General features: G+C 43.4%; 2 protein-coding genes across 3 annotated transcripts in view; one reads left to right on the top strand and one right to left on the bottom strand.

Annotated features, from left to right (window-relative positions):
- The window catches only part of LOC109478481 (zinc finger CCHC domain-containing protein 4-like), an 81023-nt gene extending 74378 nt beyond the window's left edge, over window positions 1-6645 (top strand). The window contains exons 14-15 of one of the 2 annotated variants that reach the window (XR_002140730.1): window positions 3831-3948; window positions 5988-6645. Coding sequence is in view for 1 of the 2 variants with exons in the window: in XM_019780037.1 (XP_019635596.1) it covers window positions 3831-3838 (8 nt within the window). In the remaining variant the exon portion in view is untranslated. Of the gene's footprint in view, window positions 1-3830; window positions 4036-5987 lie in introns of those variants that run through there. The other variant, XM_019780037.1, reaches the window with a different exon arrangement.
- LOC109478478 (slit homolog 2 protein-like) overlaps window positions 1-14962 on the bottom strand; it is a 76998-nt gene extending 62036 nt beyond the window's left edge. The window contains 4 exon segments of the mRNA XM_019780015.1: window positions 11607-11678; window positions 13003-13074; window positions 13505-13576; window positions 13990-14962. Coding sequence (XP_019635574.1) covers window positions 11607-11678; window positions 13003-13074; window positions 13505-13576; window positions 13990-14174 — 401 coding nt within the window. The 5' untranslated portion in view covers window positions 14175-14962.
- Between the last annotated feature and the right edge of the window lie 10373 nt (window positions 14963-25335).

Genomic DNA, 25335 nt, shown 5'->3' with positions numbered 1-25335 from the left:
TACACTTTGATATACCAAAACCAAGACGTTAATTACAAATTTTACTGCTGACTCTGGAATGTCCTCGTCAGCTTTAACATTTAAAACCACTAATTAACTCCCAAGGCAAGGAACCACATCATCGCTTTAATTACCAGTTATAATTCTAACGAGCGGCAGGATGAATGAAAACTGATGATGATCAAAGCTCTTTGCAGCCAACCCTGTCATAATGTCTCTGTTTTGCTGGACGAAAGTCACTGTATGTTGTTTACAAAACATCCTATTTATGTCCTATCAGGTAACATTTGTGTTTGAGTCACAGCAGAACTATCCATGCACAGAATTCCTTGTCAACTTCAAAGGCCTCTCAGGTCAGGTAAATTCCATTTCAGTTCTGGGCCACCTTGACAAATAATTCCAGAGTTAAACAGGCAGTTGTCTGAAAATTCAATGATTATAAATAGAATAAAAGTTACTATAAATGTGGAAGTAGCAGAGTAGAGGTCAGTTTGTGACGTTCCTTGGTGATCATCAAGTGGTTTGATGACTGTAAATTTAGAGTTGCTGATTTCCTTACCACAGTGGCTAATGCTTTGCACAATCATGTACTGGCTGTTGTTACCAGTTATTACACTCTGTATATACAATCCACCCTATAAAAAAGGTCACGTACCAACACAAATCACTCTGCTGAAGTTCCAAAGTCTAAAACGTGCTCACTGCGCTGCTACCGGCACAATAGGTTCCCTGTACTGGATTTACCATAAAACTTGCAAATTTATAGCCAACCAATATCCTGCTATTGTACAATATACAAAAAATGTCAGTAAATCTTGGAATAGGTCAGTTCCTCATGCATATTGTACCGGGAATGGGTCTTGTGTGTTATGTGACAGTCATGGATGTTCCTGAAATGACTACCTATTACCACATTAGCTAGCCAATCTCAAAACCAAGTAACATGTAACTAAATGTTCAACACTCTATTGACTGAATACCCACAGCTGCACAAACCATAAAACTTTGTGGTATACTTTGTTGAACTAATGGCAAAACATTAAACACTCAAGGTACACAATTCCCTCTATGGATGTTGAAAGGCTGAAATCAGATTATTTGAAAACCCATCATGAACATTTGTTTCATTTACCTTAATGGTAAAAATTGATGTGGAATCAACTTCAAGCAACAATTTTGTGTGGGACATCAGCAGCAGCTAAGTTATCTGCCTTATGAAGTGGCATGTTGTTTCTGCTTGGAGTACAGAAAGCTAACATATAGCCTGCTTAGAGAGCTTTACCCTGTACTTAATGTATCGCACCTGTGTCTACCTGTCACCGAGTCTATTTACTCAAAGGCACCTGGTCTGTTACAGTGTTAGCCAGCAGGGCTCAAGTCATAATACACCTCATCTCTACCACTGGTACAAGTGAAGTAGTGGAAGGAGAAATGCTTTTCCATCAAGAGGCAAGAGTTGGGATATCCTAGCCTGGTCCAATCCATTGTAATCAATCCTGTATGTTTTTGAACTATGCCGACATCATCGGACATGGATCTCAAAATATCTCTGACGCTTCTATAGATGCTGCTAATCCTCCACACACCTAATCCACTGGGATAAGAAGATTATCTGCTTACTGAGCCTGAATTAATCCTCTTCAAGTTGTGATGCACTAAAGGGATTGAAACCTGATGCTTACCTTTCAGGTGTACCTATTGTGCCTTTGTTTGTAGAGTGAGAAGTAATTGTCTTGGATGTGGGGATGAAGGATTAACTATTGATGTAAACAAGGAATTCTCAAAAGTCTGTAGCACTAATGAAGTCAAAAGTCTCTAGAAACAACTGGGACGGTTGCATGCAATGGCAATGAAGTTTAGTGATGAGCACAAATAAATGACAAACTTCACATTAAGTCCATATAAACATGCAAATTAATACATATAATGTGGTATTTCAGATTTAACATTTTTAAATACTGCATGACTGTTGCAAGCTACAATGTATGACATGGTATGATTGGTGACTATTGGATGTATGTTGGATTACTGTAGTATGTGGTGTTTGTTGCCTGACATACAGTATTTCTTATCCACTACCTACTATCGATCCCTGTGTGATATCTTTTCATCAGGCCTGTTGACACAATAACAGAAAACAACACTTCAAGAGGAAATCCAAAGACCAAAAAGATAAAATGACCTGCATAAACAGCCAGGTGTTAATTCCTTGAATTTTTCTTAGTCTTACATTTGCACTCTGAAAGGTGAGGGGGGGGGATATAACACAGCAGAAATAGAAACACTTCTAGGGCAGATGTGGTCACCTCAGCCTGATGTTCTGTGAAATTTGGGGCACTTTAGACTGACGACGGTTCGATAGTCGTACGAATGTTCATCGTCAAGATGTTGCCGGCGACGGTATTTTACCACCGTCTAAACACGATAAAAATAGTCGCACGACGGTAATCCTCGAATCGTCGTCACTACCACCTCGGACCCTATCGTGCGATCCTTCAGCGGGGGGTCCGAGGAGGATTTTCCACCGTCGAAAGTGAACCGTCGCCGGCGAAGGAAGTGGGAGGTCATTGGCCTTATGCAAATAAGCCTGCAAGCGTTATTTCATGTCCAAGCACATCGCCTGTATCATTAAATGTCGTCAAACCAAAGACTTTATATCGTCATACGTGTCTAGTACAATCCCCTGCCACCAATCGCTACTTCTCCATTACGAACCGACCCGCCGATCCACATTTCCCGGCCAATATAGCCAGGCCGACGGCAGCACAGAACGCTGGGTTCAAACCCGGAGTATTACCCGGAGTATGTGCCTCATACCCCTTCTTTGCTGGGCACAAACTCGGCGTCTCATCAACAGGACAACGAGTTAAAAGCAGAATAAAAACAATCTGCTACAGCATACCGAAAAAGGGGTTCTCTCGCCATTTTGAATTGGCGCGCGGCGTGCCATCCTGCGCTCCGGGTGTTCGCCACACTTTCTGGTCATGTGTCTAAAGCCAGCCGTCGCCCACAACGATTGTCGTGCGATCGTATACCGTCGTCAGTCTAAAGTCGGCCTTAGTCTCCCCCTTCCTGAAAGCACCAGCAGCAGATCAATTTACACTTTTCTATGTGTAGAACAAATGAATAAGACATGGTTTTCCATCAGAGCAAGCTTTCAGGAAGGCTTGGTAGAAGTGTGGTGCATCTGCCATGACTAATCGATGTCAAGCCCAGGACTCTGCACATGTAAGTACAATGCCACATCAGTGTGTAATCACAAAGCCCCTTGTACAGAACTTTCCTCTGCCTGCTTGTGAACTGTCCTGGGATGCCACCCACCTAGTCAGACCTGCTTTCCAGGTCAAACAGTTATAGAAGATGCTGTTCAATATAAGTCCTGATCAGACACATCTTTCTGCTCTCAATATGATACGTTCCTCCTCACATGGATAGTCTATGTAGCTGGTTCCATAGTTGTGCTTTAATATTGCTGTTTCCATTATTAACTTGGTTGATTTAGTACCTTAGTTTTCTGATTGCTACTACTCTGCATGTACCCTAAGGTCAGAGGTTCAACCCCCTGACTCCTATTGGCATGTTACTGATAGGGGTTGCATATTGTCCTCTTGGATTGGATCTGGAGCCAGAGGTGCCTCCTGGTACAGATGGGGTCTACCTATGTGCTCTGGTCAATAGTGAGCAATCTGTGTATTCCTGTTTTAGCTATAGAAAAGTGTATATGGTTCCTCTATCAACCACCATTTTTTTTCTTAACATAATACCATTTCAAGAAATATATGCAACACCTAATGACCCTGATGGAAGGTTTTCTCTTTGTGTTTTTCCAGCGAAGTGACCTGGCGACCGTTAGCACGTTGTTGTCTCGGTATCCGCGAGACGTGATGATGTCACGTTGCAGCCAGGGACACGTGCAGGTACGGGGACTTCGCACACCCATGCCAATCGGTATGAAGTGGTTTTTAATGACCCTTTCAACTTGCCGAATTTGCACGGGCTGCCACTTCTCCGCGATGTAGGGAAAATGGCAGCCCTCAAACTGAGTCAAAGCAAGGAGGCTATAGTAGTATTACAACAGCACTTGGTCAGCAAATAAAGAACAGCACTTCTAAAATGCCATCACCAGAGCCTTTCTTGGGAAAAACATTCAAATTTTCAGGGTTTTTCTTTTTATCATAGAACATCATGTAGGAGAGAAGATGAGGGGATTGACCATGGAGAATTTTTATATGAAGGCTATTAATTAAAAATGTAAATTTTGTCAAAAAAGATTTGCCCATTGCTCAACTTGCAGCCTCCAATGTTCCTTGTTAACCACAGATGCTTAGCACTATACAGTTTAACCAGTGATACCAGTAACACATAAAATACAACTGTTCCATCCAGTAAATTTCATTGTCATTCTGTGATAAAAACCCTTTTAAAGAGAAGACTGGTACCCTGTATAGATCAAAGCTGCTCGTCACAATGGTGAACTTTTGCCTTTGTTCGTACAGTTCACTTTTATCTCCCTCACCATATTTAGCATTCAGTAGCCATGGCAACCATACCACAGAGACAATTCCCCTGTGTCCAACCAAATGTGACTTCATTATGATTCCACAATATTCATGTCAGACTTGTAAATGAGTATTTTCATCATCCACCTCACATATAACCACAGACAAGCCATTTATCATGCCTGCTACAAAAGGACAGAGATGGCCATTTCACGTGATATTTACCTTCGCCAAGAAGGTTATGTTTTCGTAGGCGTTCGTGTGTGTGTCTGTCTGTCTGTCTGTCTGTCTGTCTGTCTGTAAACACGATAACTTGGGAAGGCTTCAATGGATTGACTTCATATTTGGTAGGTGGGTAGGTCTTGATGAGACCTCAAAATGATTAGATTTTGGACTCCCTAGCGGCTTGTTGTGGTACTGCAGCGGAACTTCCGGTTTTGATATCTCATGATCTAGACATGCTAGGGTCACGAAATATGGATGGTAGGTAGCTCTTGTGCTGGGGAACAACTGACATAGGTTTGGGCCCCCTAGCGGTTTGCTCAGGAACTGCAGGGCCATTTCTTTGAAAATATTCATAAGAGGATAACTCAAGAACTGGAGGACGGATCTTCATGATTTTTGGTATGTAGGAAACTTAAGTGACGCTTGACATAATTATGCAACAATTATGCAAATCTGGATGTAATTTGCATAATTAATGAGGAAATTCTATAAATCAGCTGCATTACATTATAGGACTATTCAAGCTTGTGACATATGTAATTGAGAACGAGAGAAACACAGGAAGTTTTTGATTATGTAAATTAACTCTTAATTTGCATAATTAATAAGAAAAATTCCATAATGGTAACTGCCTAGAATTTTATACTTGGGGTATTTGAAAGTTAAGTGAAGGTGAACATCATTAAACATAACTTATTCAAGTAAGGACCTCATTTGCATAATTTATGAGGAAATGGTAGAATGGTTTTCTTTGTTAAGATAAGGCTGTCTTTTGTTGGAGAATATGATCAACTGATATAATTCATGCAAATGAGGATCCTATTTGCATAATCAGGAGGAATAATCTTTACTTTGTCTGTCATGAAGATTAACATCATTTGGCGAAGGTATGAGATCATGGAACTCTAGTTTATGATGACTTCATTGTGATTCACACGAGTGCTCTCATCTTTCATATCTCAGTGGACTAATTATATACCTGTCTGCACTATGGCTCAGTCAATTCCCTACATTACTTATACAAAATAAATCAAGCAACTGGATAAATTCTCTGAAGAGTTAGACATTTCAGATAGTGTCTGCTATCTTTCATCAGTGACTGTGAAGGAGTTTCGTACCCCTATAAGTTCACATCATTTATCATAAGACTGTCTTTTATCATAATACTTTTGACCTCTTAGTACATACAGAAATTTTCAAACTTTGACATTTTGAAGTCATTCATCCGGAGTTGATGAACTTTTCTTACATATCCTTACACAGCAACAACACTTAACCTAGGACGAGGGATCCACCTCAGCAGTACCTTACTTTACTGAGTGTCTCGGAATCATTGTGTCAGGCCACGCCCATCAGCCATCTAGACAGTGCCAAGTCGATTATTGATGAGGACTATATGTGCACTGAGATATGTAATAAGCTGCAGTTATGAAAATTCTATATCAATTTAATGCCACTTGCTAATGACATTGTAATGAGGGTTGGAACTTGCCTCCTGAGACCCATGAATAAAGATGGCAACACCTGGTATGGTGTTTACAGTAGGAAGGTGGGAGGGTAGAAATGTCTGTATATGCCATGTGCTTTTTCAGATGCTATACACACAATATGCCCTTACTAGGTCAGGTCAGTAACTTTGCGCAAAACCTATTACAGAACCCTGCATGGCCATGGCAGAATGCAGCTAAAATACAATGATAAATCTAGCATGTATTTCAACCTTGCAGTAGAAATCACCTGAGCAATTGCCCAGCTTAGGGTATAGATTTTGACTGACTAGAATTTTAACCACCTGAGCTTTGATTGGGGAAGAACTAAGTGAACCGGAGCCAGGTCTAATTATCAGGATTGGGGTTGCAGCAAATTAGATTCCTCATGCACGATGAACAGATAAATAATTTCCTTTTCCTGCATTCCAGGGAGTGCCAGTCTGTAATTATAGGCTTTCTTGTCGGGACGGAATCCTTCAAATGTTCCCGACGTTTTGAAGTAGCTCTACAGAGGTGCTACATTTGGCAATTGCAGTTATGGGGCACAAATTTGACATTCGCTACTAACTGCACAGCCATAACTAACATAAACACCTAAGTATCAATCCATTAAATCCCTAGTGTGTTTTATTGCCTGTTCTAATGACTCTGACATTTCAGTGCTAATGCCCCATCTCAACTGTAATTTACTCTGTTCTTTTTATTACCAGGAGCTAAGGACGCATATCTAAAAATCAAGAAGATACTAGTAGTGAAAACATAGAGATTATAAGTTTGTTGGCAGAATTTTGACTGTATTAGTGCTGGAAATGAACCAGATATGATGCAACAACCAACCAATATTGTTAATTTCATGTCCCTACATCGAATCCACTGGCACCCTTACAGGAAAGGCACAGAGTGAATCAATGGTGCCAAGGGTTCAATAAGGAAGTATATGATAATGGGGAAAGTAATTTTCCCCTACAGTGATCACAGACAATACAAGCTGTACCCTGAACTATTCAATACAAGGATCTAACCCACCATATAATGAGCTGCTACAGGGAACACAGCAGCTGGGTGGATAGGAAGACTGACTTCCAATCACTGTTTCTATGACCTTGAAGGATACTGACTTGCAATGGTCATTCCTATGACCTTGAATCACCATGAATCAATAACCGACGGGATTAACCGTAGATCCTCTCCCTCTCTTTTTATTGGCTGTCGCTCCCTAACTTCTAAAATGCAATAGCCCCCAAGGAGTTGTTCATCCAATAAGGATAAAGATTCTAAGTCCCATCATACACAAGTGAACGACAACAACCTGCTAAGTTGTTGTTGATGAACAATGTTCCCTGTTTGTAGTGATGCTAACCAGAGAAGAGACGTCTTTGAAGCATTTCTATGACCTATCAAAACTATGATGTGGCCTGCCAATGTCTACACATGTGAGGACATTTCAGAACTCTGACACCAACTGATTTATGTCGACCTTCAATTGGCAGGCGATCAATTACCTATAAACAGGTCGTGCCCTTCTATCAGAAGTACCCAATTCAGATGGCTTAGTAAGTAAGTTACTCAGAACAAGGAGCTAAGGATGTATTTTGAAACCTCTTCCACGTTACTCAAGCTGCATCTTAAAGGATGTGAAAGTAGCAACATTAAGAACAAGGAGTAACTTTGTTTTTCTCCTTGGGAGCATCTAACAATGTTGGAGAGGCTGAAGCGGTGGCCACTTTCCCAGCTCTCAGGTTTGCATGTTCCGATAACGTCTGGTTTAGAACAACATGGCGCACAATAGGAGGGCTGGCTCTGGGGTGCAAACGATACTTCGCCTGACAAGCCAGGCCCGTGTTATGTGGCCAAGAGCTTTGACATGCATACTGAGTTTGTTCTAGATACTATCTTGTGGGGATCTAAGGTGATGAAATGACTTGTGTATGAGACAGGTACATTCCTCCTCTGCATTGAATAGAGCCCAACTCCCCCATTGTTTCTGCCAGGAAGCTTTTTGCAATGGATACTTGCTTTAGAATGGCCACTTCTTTGTCTGAAACATCTGTCCACACTGTCTGCGTTCTCACTATCTACTCCTCTGTACAGGCCAGTAGAGCTAGTGGGGGGAGTGAAGGCCTCAGCAGTGGGTCTGTCCCACATAGAGTGCAGCCAGCCAATACTGGAATAACTTAATTACCAGAAGGGAGCCAGGAAAGATTTAGCAGGAGTCAAAGCCACACAATTCCAGCTTTCCTCCACTATTCATAGACTACATTTCAATAATCAAATACCCCACCACAGACTGCCTTTTGTCAGCAGGTATTCAGTCCCCTCCGCAGGGCTGAATGGACGGGAGGCAAAGGGACAAAACTCCCAGGGAGCGGCCGTATGGGAAATGAGAGGAGAGGGCAGGGGCGAGCACTGCTACATGCTCTCTGAACAACAGTCACTCTGCAGTGTCTGACAGATTCACAGTTAGCAGACAACGTTGGTATCAGCCAAGGCTGATGATAACAAGAAAGTCTGCCCTCTGAATCAATTATCTTGGGAAGGATTCCAACATGACAATATTGGAATGCTTCAAGGCATTGTTATAGCTAATATACCTTGTATTTAGCAACTTTGTAGACATTTTGTTGTGACCTGTACTTAGCCCAGTGTGGCAAAAATGTGCAATAAAGTGTGACATCATTCATTCATTCATTGAAAGTCTGATCTGAGATGTGCTCTTCAAACAAGGCCGCGGCGCCACCAACGTTAAACAAAACAATACAACGTGGAATTCAAACTTTTGTTAGACATTATTTTTGGCTTTGTTGGTCTATAAAGAGCACAATGTACTCAATGATAGTATCGTCTAGGCCGAGTAAAATGACTTGGCAGTCACTATTTTAAACCATGTTAAACCAAACAGCACGAAGTGGAATTCGAATCTTTGTAAGACATTATCTGTGGCTTTGTTGGTCTATACAGAGAGAGCACAATGTGCTCAATAACAGTATCATCTAGGTTGTGCAAAATGACTTAAAGAAGACCTTGGCATTCAACAGTTTCAATACAGAAGATAACACCTTCACTACATGTACCAAATAAAAACCTGTAGTGTTCAGTTATCCCAAAAAATATCATTTGTATGCACACTCTAGTGCCCTCCCTGTTTGAAATTGATTGGATTAATGGAAAACCCTTGTTACCCTAAATTGTGTTATCTGGTTTAGACACCTCTAAATTAAATACTCCAAATTAACTGATGGATTGACACGGCCTGCCCCTTAAAAAGGAGACAAGCAGTTGTCCCTAACATGTTCCATTTAATACTTCAGCTGATTTCTGGGTGCTGAATTCCCTCTTTCAACAAGCGTCTGCCTTGCAGCACCTGTCTATTCTGCCTCCACAAAGGGAGGACCAAACAAAAGGCCCATGCATGTGTGACTGCACACCCCCCAAGAAAACACAGGCATCATTAAGTAAACATATGCACCATGTGTTTGGCTCTGCCTGCTGCTGAAAAATTCCCTGGTTAAAGAAGGTTCAGAAGGAGTTGCTAACATGGGGCATGACTGTACATTTAGTGTTGTATTATAATGTATGGAGCACAGCATAATGTATGGAGCACAGCATCAGCTATACTTGCTGCCTAGGGCTCCACTGTGTATTGCTGTTGCAATTTGAATAAAGTACAGTAAGACTGTACACTGTCCATACTAAAGCAGGTTTAGAAGGAAAGGCTAACACCAGCATGACTGTACACTGTCCACATGAATCCCAATGACATTCCCTCAGCAGTGGACTTCCTCACCCGGCAGCCAACCCTTGCAAAGATAGGCCAGGCAAATATGTGCATTTATATGCATTGCACATTAATTGGGTAACTATGTACCGAGTGTGGAGGGTATGTACTCTCTCCGATTTGTGTGCTCAGGTGCAAGCGGGTTCCTCACACAGGCACAAAGGCCATACAAGCGAACAACACATGTCCGCTGAGCCACCGCACATATCCAGCCCACATAGAGACAGCATTATACCCTTTCACTTTTGTGACACAAATTTCTGGGGGAGGGAATCAGTATTAGGATTGTATGTCTAGGGGCTGTTACCAGGGAAACAGGGAAGCTATCCCTTGAAGCACCGGCTGACATCCCGATCACATGACATGCGGCTAGGTAAAGTCAGCGGCCGTCTTAAAGGAATGAATGAAGTAAACGTGCCATGCCTGAAGGATCTTACGAAACAGCAGTGCAAATCTGCAGGATTACCGTCCTGTGCTTCTTAACCTGCCTTATAGTTCTGGCTTTCATGCTCACAGTGCCCAGAAAGCAGTGTTTAGCTTCCCCGCTATGGTCGCCTGGAAGCTAATCTGGCTCTCCCCAAGAAAAGGACACACATGTGCTGGCCTTTTGACTGGACCTGAGCGCACTGACGACATGCTAAGCAAACATCAGGCAACACTGGACGCCTCACACAAGCACCACTGGCTGGTGGAATGGACAACATTGCATACAAATATACATCACCAGGAAAGGCTTTGTTGATACAGAATGGCTTTCCAAGGTCTGACACCCCTGCAAACAGAATGCTATCACCCAAAATCCCACATCAGGAATGTACCATTGTCGTCCTTCGGAGGCCCACGGGGTTATCACCTATAATTCTATGACCCGTCTCGCTGTCATTAGACAGTAAAGCAAACTTGTTTTGGGCTTTCTATGTGTTTTACCAGAGATAGAGACTGTGGTAAATACATGTGAGTATTAGTGGATTGGGTAATCCCAGCGCCAGGGGATTTGCATACCTGAAACCATCTGGCAATCCTAAGTAAGGTTAATGCCTTCAACTCCTCCCAGCCCTAAAAGGGGCACTTCTTGCACTTGAAGCACTAATGAGACAGTCCTCCTCTCTGTGAATAGGCTGCGACAAAACTTTTCTCGGGCAAAAGCATACTTAATGGAGTGGTCTCTGATGCAGGCCACTAAAAGGTCCATTTAGGACAAGTGCTTTACGATGGAAAAGCTTGTTCATCCACACTTTCCAGACTATCCACACGGCCCAACAGTACTCTATAACACACTGCGCATTTAGGACTACTAAGCTACCATTTCACAGACTGCCTGCCTTCTACTTATGTCTTGATACCTCAGACAAAAAGTGTAACTGTATGCCTTTGATGTCCACCAGAGGGCAATGATGGTGTCAATGGCATCTCAGGTGAGATTGCAACCCAAAATCTGAGGCACTATTGTAATATTGATGTATAACTTTTTCGTTAATTCAAAATGTGTGGAATGCCATCTAAGAGCCCTCTAACAGGTCTATATCACCCTGCCCACAGCACCCCCCTACCAGAAAGTCATTAATGAGATTTCTATAGTGAGGGGGTGGTTAGACTAGTACATGAGTTGGTACTCACAGTCGGTAGATCCTTGGCATGTTAGAGAAGAGGAGGTCTGGAAGACTCTTCAGAACATTTCCGTTTAACCGTCTGTTGAAAAGAAGAAGAAGAAATCCCAAAGGTTAGTTTTCCGTGACCTCATTTGAACTTCTCTCGGTGCAGAAACTGGAAAGAGAATCATTGACTCCTATACAGTTCATAAAAGCTTCATAACCAAGGGATTGAATATGGCTACATGTATAAAAATGTAGTATGATTTTTTCTACCGAACTTCCTCCAAAGTACACTTACTACAATAAAAGAAATAGAAATAAAATGGTATGTTGGCTGGGTTTACTTGATTCACTTTTTATTTCCATTCGGTAAAGGTACAGTGATTAATCTCCAAGCAGATCTTCCCGTGGTAAAATTGCAAACTGCGAGCCAAGTTTAGGTCCATTGGTCGGCAGCTACGACTTTGCCACGCAAAGGTCTGCTTGGAGATTAAGTGTGACATCATGTACTTAACCTGGATACAGTCATGTCTGACACAAAGCTGTGTAAATTCCACACCCAATTCACAGGGGATCAGAATGGTGCAAAGTGTCATCATCACCTTTACCATGATGTCATGATGACATCACCGTATAAGCCAACAGTGAATAAGTTGGCTGGCATGTCAAGTAGCCAGGCACCGGGCACTTCTAGCACTCCGGCATCCCAGGACGTGGTGGGGATCAAACCCCGCGGTGACTTGCGGTGTCTTTAATCGATCCTTGGTGAACAGGTTTGCTGGTTAGTTTACAAAGCTCTGAGTCAAGTCCGTTTGCCAAGGAGCAAGGAGGTCAACTGATATGACTTGGACGACACCATTGTCAAGTTATAGGGGTGTACAGGACCACGAGTAGATGATTCTGTAAACTCTGCAATGGTGAAATGCCCCCAATGGTAATGATAGGTGGTCAACCCTGTAAAAGTTTTTTCAGCAAATTCAGGGCTCAGAAATCTGAAACATGACCAAGTGCTTGGAGATTATCTTTATGACATTTTTTGTCTTCAAGAGTTTCAGAAAGGCAAGTCACATGTGTTTGTCCACCCTTTTCACATAATACTTGTAATTAGCATTTCGGGAAGAACTTCAAATAAACTTATCGTTATTAATGGTGAGACTTTGTTGAAAGCGCTCCTGGCAGTAACCCTGACCCAGAGGGACCTGTCTTCCCTCCCCAGCCCTTACAAACTTCAGCCTGGGCGGAGAACGTGCCAGTTCTACCTTTTCTCTTCCGCCTCCCCCACATTTCCAGAGCTTCTATTCTGGTTCGGCCCCCGGACGGAGGGAGAGCAAATAAAATGTGGGGAATGCTCGGAGAGGCTGGCGGGTTTGTTTGTACAATTTGGAGTGCGTCTGTGTGTGGTGGGCTAGCTCCGTACTTACAGGCGCTCCAGCGACACCAGGTCCTGAAAGGCGCCCTTTTCGATCGTCGAGATCTGGTTATTCAGCAGTTGGCTGTGTAAGGAAGAAAACAAAGATTTATCAACTTGTGGCGAAGGTGCGATCGGAGAGAATAGGCGGGATTAGCACGTCATTTTCACTCAATCGGGGCGCAGGCGGGCGGTCTGAGCATCACAAAGTAACAAGTTCGTGTAATGTCAATATTGGACAGAGTGTCATTTGCTAGACTCCAAGAGAATAGAAAAGAAAACCGTTCAGGACTAACAATCGTCAGCATTAGAATGAGGCTGCTGAAGTGTTTTTCACCAAGTTCTTTGTTTACACCTAGACAAAACGTTATTTTCACAGAAAAGGGACGAGACGCGAACTAGCCCGAGTTTTCGGGAGACAATAAAAAGTCTTCTCCAGCGAGACGCACCAACAGTTACAGTGTCGTCTGCCGACTACTTAGGGACAATAGAAGGAAGATAAGAAACGCCCTTACAGAATTCTCAGGTTTCTCAGCCCTGCAAAGTCGTTCTTGTCAATCCTGGTAATGTTGTTCCCTTCAAAGTCTCTGAAAAAGACAGAAGAACGGCAAAACGCGTTTGCTGGATTAAAATGGCGGCAATGCTAACTGTCACATGCAATGACATTCGTATTTGGTGCGCTTCGCTTCACGGTGACCTATTAAGTCAAGCGATGTAACATGTTCTAGCCGTCGGCAGAACCGCATTCATTCCGCCGACCAACTCTTTTCAACGTTACGTTATCTCTATGTAGGGCCATCGGTGTAAGGGGCCTGGGTCCCCCGAGGCGTTTTAACTAAATCCAGAAAACACGAGGTTTGCTGCAGCCGACGGCTACAAAACAAGGCCTGTGATATCAAACACAGCTTTCAAAGGATTTTTCTATACACCTTCAGTTCAAAACGAAGCGTGTTCATCTGTAGCAACATGGTCCGATAGTGTAGAGAAGAGATCAACTTACATTCTCTCTGTGTTCCGCGGGATTCCTTTGGGCACCGCTCTCAGTCCTCTGTTTCCACAGTCCAGACTGTTCCCTGGGCACGAACATTGTTTAGGGCAACTTCTGCCGAGTGCGGCCTGTCCCACAACTAGCAAGAACAACAGCAAGAAATCCATCATCGGTGTCGAAACTAGCCGGAGAATCATCGTGGTGAGATAGAGGGTAACGTCTCGTCCCGTCCGCCGGCCGCTCGGCCCCACAGGTCCGTAAGTCCCGGTGGTGTTCCTCGCCCTCACGGGTCGGCTGTTCGGCCACCCCGCCAACTACACACGCTCAGAAACGGACGCAAGCTTTCCCGTATCTCCTCACCGCTCGGTAATCCACATACCACGCCAGCGAGCAAGTCCCGAACCAGCGCGCACGCTTTATCTATCCCAGTGGTCGGTGCCTGTGTGCGTGTGCACGGTGTGCCGTTCGTCGCGCGACTCCAGCCTCTCTCCTCACACACACAGACTAGCCCGGCGGAGAAGTGCAAACAAGCGCCTCCTATTCAAACGGCAGTGAGGGGACTCGCCCGCCTCCGGGATCACTCCACTCCGTCTGTCAAATCAATGAAGGGTAAATTATACTGCCTGTCACCCATCCATCAATCTGTCAACAAATTGCAAAATAAACCGCCCCTAAATTTGCCGATGTTATCGCCCTTGAGTACACAAATACACCGTATCACCGGCAAAGATCTGAGTTTACGTACGACAGAGGTGATCCCCCGTCCGAACGGTTTGCCTCAGACAAGCCCAAACACGGAGAAACCAGCTAGCCCGCCGTCTGAACAGCCCCAAAGCGGCAGCACCACAAAAAGTCGAAAGCCAATTTGGAAAAGTGGGAGCCAGTTAATTCCTGCTGGCGCTGCGCTGGCGTTTCACTCAAATTATCCGACTGCGTCCTGAAGTCAATACGTAGTAGTCCAATGGGCCTTGATGCCCTGCAAGCCGTTTTGATGAAGTATTCTCTACCAAAGCGTGACCGCGAATTACTTTGTCTAGGGGCGGACCAAAGCTCGTGCAGGTGGAACGCCTCTACAAAGACAATAACGCTGAAATCTGTCACCTATGTCCTCGAACGTAGTGTGTCTTTCATCACAAACTCAGCTCGTGTGCTCTAGTTTTTTTGCATAAGCGTAGACTTTTGATCAATACCGTAAGATATAGAGAAAGAATGGCTACAGTCAAGACGAATAGGTAATGCTCACACCCCTTTGGTGATAATGGACTGCCCCTTTGCTGCTGTCCAATGATAACAGCGGGAGCGGATGGTGAAACCCCACGAGTTCTCCGCATCCTTTAATTTGAAAAAAGAAAGCGAAAATTCGACCGATGCGAAATCATTGTTCCTTTTTTGTCCGCGAACGCACCTCAACAATAGCGGTGGTTTGCTGCATTGTGGGGTTCTATTCGCCGGGGAGAATCTGCCGCTGCGCTTTTTAACTCGCCTTGCCCTTCTCGAGGGAAGGTATACAAGTGTGGAGACGTGCACAGATTCCGTTTGACATTGCCGACGGTACAGAGTGATTTAATATTTTGTCTGATCCTGTCTGAATGTTCATCATGGCGTGTGTGTTTGTGTGTGAGTGATTGTTTGTGCGCGTGCGCGTTTATGTGTGTGTGTGAGTGTTCAACGGTACTGAAGTTGTAATACTTGTATGTTTGTTTCCGTTTGCGTGCGCGTATGTATTTCTATTTGTGTTTGTGCGTGTGTTTGTATGTTTCTGTTTGTATCTTTGCTCTCCTGCTGTGGTGTGTGTATAAATGTATGTGCATGCGCGTGTGTGTGTGCGTGTGCGCGCGCGCATGTGACGACTTTGTTCTTTGCTGCAGGATTATTTGTGTCCACAGCGGCGCTCTATGGACAGCCTGTCGCATTAATCATGATTAATGCTGGCACGTTGCTCACAGCAGGACGTCCTGGGGGTTAGAGGGTCTACTGGGGACAGTACAGTCCTGAACACATCCCAGGGGACGGCATTGTTTCTACGAGGGAATTCCCTCAGCTTACAGATGACCTTTTCAAATATGTAATGCCGTTACGTCATGGTCTGATATTTCAGATGAAGCAAACTGTGTTTGAAGTCAAGTCAGAAGACTCTTCTGCGGAGAAGGCACCGATAGAAATTGACAATATCTACTACATTTGACAGGAAATAAAATTCTACATGGACACACACAGTCCTTAACAATGTAGCTTTCTCCTCTCTCTAATATGTCAAGCATATATCTCTAGATTGGTCTCATCACAATTTTAGTCAATAGGCTAGCGAACGACAGGTGCAAGCTGGCTACCCATGGCTGATCCAGCGAATAGCGTCGTCTACCGTTTAAACTGAGTACTGCAGATAATGGTGTTTTCTTCCGGTTGTTACCCTCTCATACTAAACGTAAACAGCGACGATTGATTGCGATGGTATTACAGTCAGGGTAAGGTTTGCTATCGTTAACTAGATGTACGAAAAATCAGTGTGTTCGTTTTGGTGTATAACGACCGCACGTTGATTTTACGCTGCACGATTGCCTTATTAACTGGCACATGTCACAGCCCAAGAAAAATGGTTAGATCTAAAAAAAACTTTTTGTAATCATTTTGTCGCATAAACATCCATGTTTTTACACGGAGACATACGAATAAAAGCAACAGCAACCGCTGCGTTTTCTATGTACGTTTCTTCTCATCTAACTTCTCCGGAATTTCATGTGAAGGGACTGTGATTGACTGTGCGGTTAGACTGATGTAAAACCCGAGTGCAAAAGCTGGACTAAAAAAATGACGCTGCCCCCTCCCCCTTTCTTACAGGTTTGTATCGCGCCTGTTGCTACCGCGGCAGCCTCGGGAGCACGTTTGGTCTACCTGCAGGAAAATTTGATTCCGCGGCTTTACGCGGGGATTAGGGCACAGGAAACACAACCGAACAACGTGCGCTCTCAGTCCAATCAGATCCACAGAACCGAGCCGCAAAAATGGCATAATCCTTGCCTGTGGGTACGTACAGATTTCTGGATCAAGAATCATTTTCCACTTCCTAATTTCATTTTCCCAAAGGCTTTCATCTCTGTAATGTCCGTCCTTCGGGCGGAACGGCGCCGGATGCCTTTCGTCAGGCCGTCTTTAGTGGAGAACAGTCGACCTGACGGTCCAGTACACCTGCGACAACATTACACCTGTATCACCTGTTACACCTGCGACAACGCTACACCTGTATCACCTGCGACAACGTTATCCTTGTATTCACGACGTTCACCTGCAAACCATACACCATACGCATCGGATGGACAACAACAAGACTCACATATTCCCAAGGCGACGATGGCATGGAAAGGCCCGTGATAAAAGATAACGTCGGTCCTTGATGAAGGGGAGATGGAGTAACTGATATGTTAAGTATAGTCCTGTCCTGTGACACCTGTTCCTTCCTCAGAGCTAACACACGTCACACAGATCTTTATCTGGTCATAGCGAAGTCTTATGGAGTTGGTAACAAGGAAAATGTTACAGCCACTATTTATTCCTGTGTATACACGGTTCACGTTTGGAGAAGGGCGTGACACAGTAAATAAAACTGTACCGCATTATAGCAGGATACAAATATTGTTATACAAAAACATTTTATGAAAAATTTTAAACTGTTACCCAACCCGAAATTATCGATTCAGCCACTCAAATGTTTACTTCACATATATAACTGTTATGTGATGGCGATGATGGCTGGTTATTCGTGTCCGAAGATTACAACTTACACTGGACACCTCAATGTCTGGACATGTTCTCAAGATAAGACAACCATTGCCAGCACCCAAGGAGGACAGGCACGTGTACATAACCGTGTACATGTCCTCCTTGGGTGCTCACCTGTCGGATTCTGTATTCCCTCCGCTGCCGGCGTGTGCGTGCAGGCCTGTCCTGCCCGTCAGGTAGCTCCAGTGTTCCCTGTCCTGTCGGTGCAGGTGTGTCCGGCGTGACCGGCCTTTTGTGTACTGCCGAGCTCCGTGCACGCACCGCGCCGCTGTTTATCCGATCAACATGACTAATGACACTATGCAAGTCGGCATCAGGGACTAAAGTAAACTACACCCACATCTAGGCGATTTGAGAGGGGAAGCCGCATAACTTTTCATTTTGTCGTTCTTTGTCTATTTCTCTTCCCTTCTCCTTTCTTTACTCTATTGCTTCTTTCTGAAGTAATATTTTTCTTTCTCTCTTGCTACCTTTTTGCTCTAACTACCGTAGTTCGCTAACATGGTTATATTTTCGGGTCCATGCATTTGTGCGTGTGCCTGTCTGTCTCTCTGTGTGTGTGCCTGTGAAGGGCATAACTCGAGAAGTCTACAAGATCGCAATGATATTTGGTATGCCAGAGTGTACATTATATGTGTTAGCAAAATTAAAAAAAAGGAGTACATATATTATCGACCTCTGGTTATTTCTATTTTATTGCAGAACATTTGATATCTTCTGTTCTGGACACGCCAGCGTCATGATTTCGGGTTATAGATAAGTATTAGCCTCGTGAAGACGTGGTATAGGTTTGGGCCTCCCAGCAGCTTTTAACTTAAAAGTACCGGAGAGACTTGGGATTCCCGTGGTAAGAGGTACTACATTCGTGTACATCACGGGTGGCTAATTACACTTTTCGTAACAAGATTAATACCCTCCTCATGTTAAGGCTACGTCCATTAGGTCAAAACGTCCGGTTGGAAACTTAAGAGATTATGCCCACGACAAAAGGAACGGCGTGTTTAGACTCCAGCACTCGATGCCAAACCGAGACGTAGTGGTTAATAATTCACGCGAGGGATCAGCCTACTTCTGCCGAGTCTTATAACGCACTTATAACGGACTTGGAAAATGTCGTGTTTCTAATTTCAGTGGTGACAAATATAGGGTCTGTAGTTAGATAGTCTTCTTTTTCTTATAGATTGAAAAGAGATTGGCTGAAGTGTCAAGTGATCAAACAAATGCAATTTCATAATGTAGAACTGAAATGACCAGGGCTATCTCCAGGACCTGTCCCGTCCCGTCGGTTGCTTATCGGGAAGGGGCAGATATTTTACCCAATTTACTCAATAGATACTTGCTTCTGAAAGCACGTGAAATAGTGTTTGGAGGGTTTGAAATGCAAAAGCCAAATTGAAAATTTTACGCCCTTGCTGTAGCCTCCTTAGCAGGCTCAACGAGAAATACCCACATCATAATGGCTCCCAAAAAAGCCCAGGCGTGGGGTCTGGTAAGGAGGCCAGCCTTGCCCGGCGGTCGACACAAAGGCTAGGGACGGTCGGTAAACATTTTCCCTAGGCTTAGACTTTTATAGATCAATATATAAATGTAATTAACTCTATTGTTGACTTGAGTAGACGTCTTGTCCACTGCAATCGCTGAAACCAGCCACCGCCGCCGCTATCGTTCGATACTAACCATCTTATCTTCAAGCGGAACTTTTACAAATCACGTAGTCTACAGTAATGGCGTTATCATCATCTTCTGAAGGCACGAAGCGCTCATCTAAGGGAGTTAAGTACACAACTAATCGTGCACTAAAAGCCCTCTTATCGGGAGGCTATAATTTGTACTCTTGTCTTATCGGGTGTGTCTGTCAGGATCGACGCTACCATACTTTATTGGGTCCTTATCAGTAGGAGACGCACGTACGGCTGGAGCCTTGTGCTCGTGCTAGCCACACCAGGCCTGAGCCACACAGACTTGGCTTAGGGTGGGAGACTGTACATCACTACCCTGCTAGAGGGACCAAAACTAGGGGAATAGGTACACTTGCAGTGATACAGACTTATCTTTTTCATATGGACAAGAGACCTCGTGACGTCAGTATAGTAGTATGGTCTACATCTCAATAGGTCAATAGGTACCAACCAACCAACCAACCAACCAACCAACCAACCAACCAACCAACCAACCAACCAACCAACCAACCAACCAACCAACCAACCAACCAACCAACTAACCAACCAACCCAACTTGGCACATGGCAGAGATAACGTAACATAACCGCGACCTCTAGCGACCACTTACAGCGTACAAACTACAAAGCCTGCGGTCTTTATACGCAGCTCATAAGTAATACTGTACCACTAAGAAACATGTAGGCGCGTACGGAAAAGCGCATACTCAAAGCCCCAAGCCCCGAAAAAAGCCCGGCTGGTAGAGCTTGCTAAGGTCTAGTTGTTACGTGCTAACCGATTACCGTCCTGCCCCTGGCCGTACAGCGCCCTGTCATTACCGCAGATCTGTCTGATGTCTGCGGCTGACAGACTCAAACTGTGACAACTGTTCTGATGTGCTCTTACTTAGACACGGCACCGCCCGGCGCCAAGCGGCCAATTGTCATTCTACTTACTTCACTTTTGTGGAACAGGTAAATACATTAGAGAATGTTTAGAAACCGTGCTGTAAAAGGTAGTTAAACCTCATTTACTGATTTACCCATACATCTTACACATACCTATGTTAGAATTATTGTATCAGTTGTTGTATTTACTTCTGTGTATCTATAGATGATAGAGATAGAAGCTTTCGAAAGTCTCTGTAAGCTACGGTTATCTCAATAAAGTTATCTCACAAATACACAACGCTGGGTGTATTTCGACTGACGTATTCATACTTCACTAAGTATGTTCTTCAGTTAAAGCACTTGTCAACAATGGCAAAAACTTGTAACGTTAACGTCAATTATGTAAAGAAAATCCATCCGTTACAATATACAATTTGTACAATGCACGTGAAATGAAGACACATACAAGCTGGATAAGGGACGAACAAATCCAGTAGTTCTTATTATCTTTTCATAATTCTTGTTCGACTCTGGTATCCTATCGAGAAATTTGAAAGGAACAAAACGTTGCAATTGTGGATGGGATTTTGTGTGTTTTTGTGCTTATGTTTACGGTTTTGTTGTGTCTGTAGCTATGAGAACCGCCCCATGTAAGGGAAACAACAGACCAAGCCGTGACAACAAACGCAACAGACCATTCATGGATTTGTCCCGTGCCACAGATTGTACTTCAATCGACCAATCCTTTGACCTTGGATTACAACACAAAGCCTTTCGGACAAGACGTCAGTCAGTAGTTCTACATCCAGGCGCCATTTTGCAGCTAAATTGGACAAGGGAACAAAGGGCGGGAAAACTGAAAACGCCGGAAAGTCTGGCCCCACTGACCCGGCCTTGGAAACTTGTCGGCACCTCTCTGCAATCTGACATTGTCTCGAGTCGAGAAAAACAGTACTAGTGACGCGAATCAATGGAATTTGGTATGAAAAGTATAAGAGCACGGACAAACCACGAGGATAGTTCTGGCGAAGTTGACAAGAGCTTGACGTATGGTCACTGTCAAACTCCTAGCTTTATCAACGCTAACTACAGGATGGTTACTTATCGATGTCGTTTGAATACCAATTTAACAAGCTTTTTTTAAGGACTAAAAGGAGAGTGTCACGTATTCTCAAGGTCAATCGTCGAGTTGATAGTTTATTCATGATGCAAATAGCTATTGTACAACACCATTGAACGACGTATCTTTTTATCCTTGGATGTAGAATGATTTCTAGAGTGATTAAATAGAAGAGCAGAAAACATGTTGCACAGATCTAGACATCAGTTACGGTGGATTGAATGTTTTATATATATGAGAACTGTACCGCGTGTTCCGTTACTGGGCCCAGTCACGTACTAGTACGTGACGATCATTCTTGGGATAGTCGCGTAAGAAGTCTTGCACAAACTCCAGCTGCCTTGTTACGGAAAAGAGAGTTAGCCCACTAAAGATCACCAAAGGAGTGTAGTTTACAGACCGGACCTGCCAAGCGAAGAATATTACCACACAGCCTATGAGCCATTGTAGTTATGTGGCGGAAATAAGTGATATCCGGGGGGCTGTAAATACATGGAAGTAAACTTCTGTAAGGATGGGGAATATGAGAGAGACGATGCGTACTGACTAACTCTGTCCTCTAAAACATATTGCAAGACATCTAGGAAAGTGCAACATTTTGTTGATGGTATCCTGCCCACTCAGGCAATGGAAGGCCGGACAACACGGCACCGTTTCTCATTATTGCGGGGGCCCGGTGAATGGCAGTCGCGGAAAACGTGTAATTTTTGGCGCCAGGCTGGAGGGTCGTGCGAGACGGAGAGAATTGGCGGGAAACGCCAGTCTGTTATTACCCATGATTACCTGCGTCACCGAGGCGCCAGCTGCAGAGTCACCAACAGGAATCGCCGCACGGAACATGTACAGACACCTGCTGAGTCTTAGGAGAATGTTCACACCTGTGTCTTAGCAGAAGGCCAAGGGTCAAGACTGTCTTTCTGTAAGTAAAGCGACCTCTAAAATAAAGTGATAGACGCACACAAACACACTCACACCCACCCACGTGCGCACGAACACACGCATAAAACTAATCATCCCTTATGATGAAGAAAACATCGCAAAATGGTAGTGTTACAAATTTAAAAGCCACTAATTATCAGTAAGGGAGTGAGATAACTGGCCCCTCTGCATACCTCGGTTACTCCACTATTCCACATACGGGGTCAGTACTATTTGCTTGTTTATTCACCTGTGGATGATCTGTACAAGATGCCCTCCGGTTTGTTGCGTATTCAAAATTAACACTTATGGACAGACAAAGCAGCTCAACAGGCTGAAGTTAACGAGTAGTGAATGACGTCCTTTCACATGTCCCGCAGATTTATAGCGCGACACATAGGGCGTAGGTCGTCCTACGATTTTCATGCCATAAGCTGACAGAGCCATCCAGTGACATGGATCTAAGGCGGCTTTACCCCGTAACAATACAGCTGGATTTTGCAGGATGAATGCATGGATATCCCAAGAATTCCCTCAGTTTGCGATCATGCGACTTATGTGATCGGGCTCTGACTGAGTAATGCTATCTTATATCTACCGGTATGAGGCTCCTCAAGGCTGCAAAGTATACGCACAGGTGAATTAGTGGAGAACTACGTATGGGTAGTGGAGTGTGCCACTGTGGGCTAACTAGTGAACAATATAGATCTGAGAAAGGTTATACAGACAATATAGCCCGAAGTGATGGGTTTGGCAAGAAAATTGGGGTCAGTTTTATTTGCTTGTGTATTCACCTGTACATGATTTGTGGAGAAAACGCTCCAGGCCCCCGGGCTTTCGCATGATTAGAATACCACCATTTCGCTAACTTGTAATACATGTACGTGCGCGTGGTACTGTACTGCTGTAGTGTACTGTATGGGAAGAGCGTGGCCGCTAGGTGGCGCATATGCACAGTAAAATCGAGGTTGTGTTCTGTCCATGGTGCTGAAGTGTTAATCCCCTAGCAGAGGCCTGTTTTGGAGTAGTAAGTAAAACACTATCTGTCAGAAGTCATAATACGACGCTCATTCTAAGTTGGATAGGAAGAAGTAATGCAAGCCGCTTTAGTTTCTTTTTCCAGCGCGTTGCTTCCCCAGTTTATTCTACGTCTGTATATTATGAAATGAAGTACATAACATTAGGGTTTTCTTGCTAGGACTTTTTTGGCAGGGGTGTTTCATCCCCTGGATTTTCTGTGCTAGAGGTTACTCCCTAGAACTTCTGCATAGTGTTGTGTTTAATCATTACTATGCAAAAAGTTCCAAGATGAAGGTGTGTGTCCCCGTATATGCCTGTCTTTAGGCATCATGTCACTGTATATTTCTACTAAAGTTTGTTAGAAAACAAAAGAGGCACAAAAATAGTGAAGTACAATGTACTAATCACCGCCCTCAAACAGACGTTTCTCGTCTTACTCAATTGCCATCTTGGAGTTTGCGCCTCCATGCTGGGACTGCCACTAAATCTTGGTCAGCTGAGTACCATACAGAGTTAAATATCTTGATCAACGATCGACAGGTGGGAATGAGTTTGTATTTTGCAATGTTCTAGCTTGATATCTAACCTTGATTGACAACACAAACCCCACTGTTGACTTGGAAGCATTGTTTATTGGCCTTACATTGAAATGGAGCAATACAAGGGGACAAGGTTCTTACTGGTCTGTGAAGTGTCACTTATCCAGTCTTTTGGTAGTAAATATATGAAGCACTTTGCAACAAAGTCTTAAGTCACACTGCTAGTAGGGCATCAACAATGCATCATTAATGCGCATCTCCGGTGTGCATGTACATTATCTTGCAATTAGTAAAACTACAATAATACATCTTGAATCATATATAATTGAGATATCTTTTAAATATAAAACAACACATAACATTGTCATTATTTCATCACACAGTACCCATTTTTCAGTACATTGCAGCAAGCAGAAGCATAAACCTTAATTTGAGAAGAAACTAATTTTGAAAAAGTCTATTGTCTCCATGTTAGGTACAACCAACACAACCCTGTGTACTGAAATCCATAAAGGTGTTAACAATCCACTCATCTCCTCTCTATTGCCTGTATATGTGATGTTCCATAAAGAAACAAAGTTGAGCTGTCATTGTTACTTACTGAGGTCGAGGTCTCCATAACTTACCGACTACAAGTCACCTATATGTAATCTATATGGTTTCTGCAAATACCCAATTTCTCATCACATTGCCACTGAATGGGTATGTATTCATAAATAAACATACAATAACTTGCCTATTGTATTGAGTAGTGGCTGCAATCTTGGCTGCTGCTATTTTTCAATCTCTCGATAGAAGGACGCTGGCATAGCCTTAGCCTCTATTCTTCTTTCACCAGTTTTTCTGTAGAATTTCAATCAACTTTTTTAATTGCTTTCAATGTAGAAATACACATTCCAAAGGGAAATATAATTATTGGAACTTCAAATTAAGATTTATAAAAGGAAATGTTTTTTCTAAAAAAAAATTTCCATGAGCTATTTTCAAATATTTTCAAACAGGAGGTTCCAGATTTTGATAAAAATGTGGCCTCCTGACATAGCCTAAATCCTGACAAGTCCCAATAGATTCCTTAACCCCCACCTACATATACTGGGGACAGATTCACTCACTAGTACTGATAAGGATTACAGCATGAGTCAGCAATTGGGGGGTTAAAAAAGGCTGAACTAAGGCTTCTAGCAGCAGCATACGTTTCTTACCTACTACAGTATTTGTGGTAACATAAGGATGAATTTTACAATGCCTTTCATGGTTTAATCATACAATAATTGGCATGTTCACCTTTAGTCTACCAGGTCTCACATCTTTGCTATAATTGGTTCACTGAAAAAAGAGCAAAATAAACATTAAAAATGTATTGCAAATACCTTGCGGCCCTATGTTTGAACATCTGTGTAACTATATTAGAGTAAACCGTAAAACAACCATTTCAA

Source organism: Branchiostoma belcheri, unplaced genomic scaffold (genome assembly GCF_001625305.1).
Source record: "Branchiostoma belcheri isolate BF01 breed outbred unplaced genomic scaffold, Haploidv18h27 scaffold44, whole genome shotgun sequence".
NCBI lineage: Eukaryota > Metazoa > Chordata > Leptocardii > Amphioxiformes > Branchiostomatidae > Branchiostoma > Branchiostoma belcheri.
This window is presented reverse-complemented; position numbering and strand designations above follow the sequence as displayed.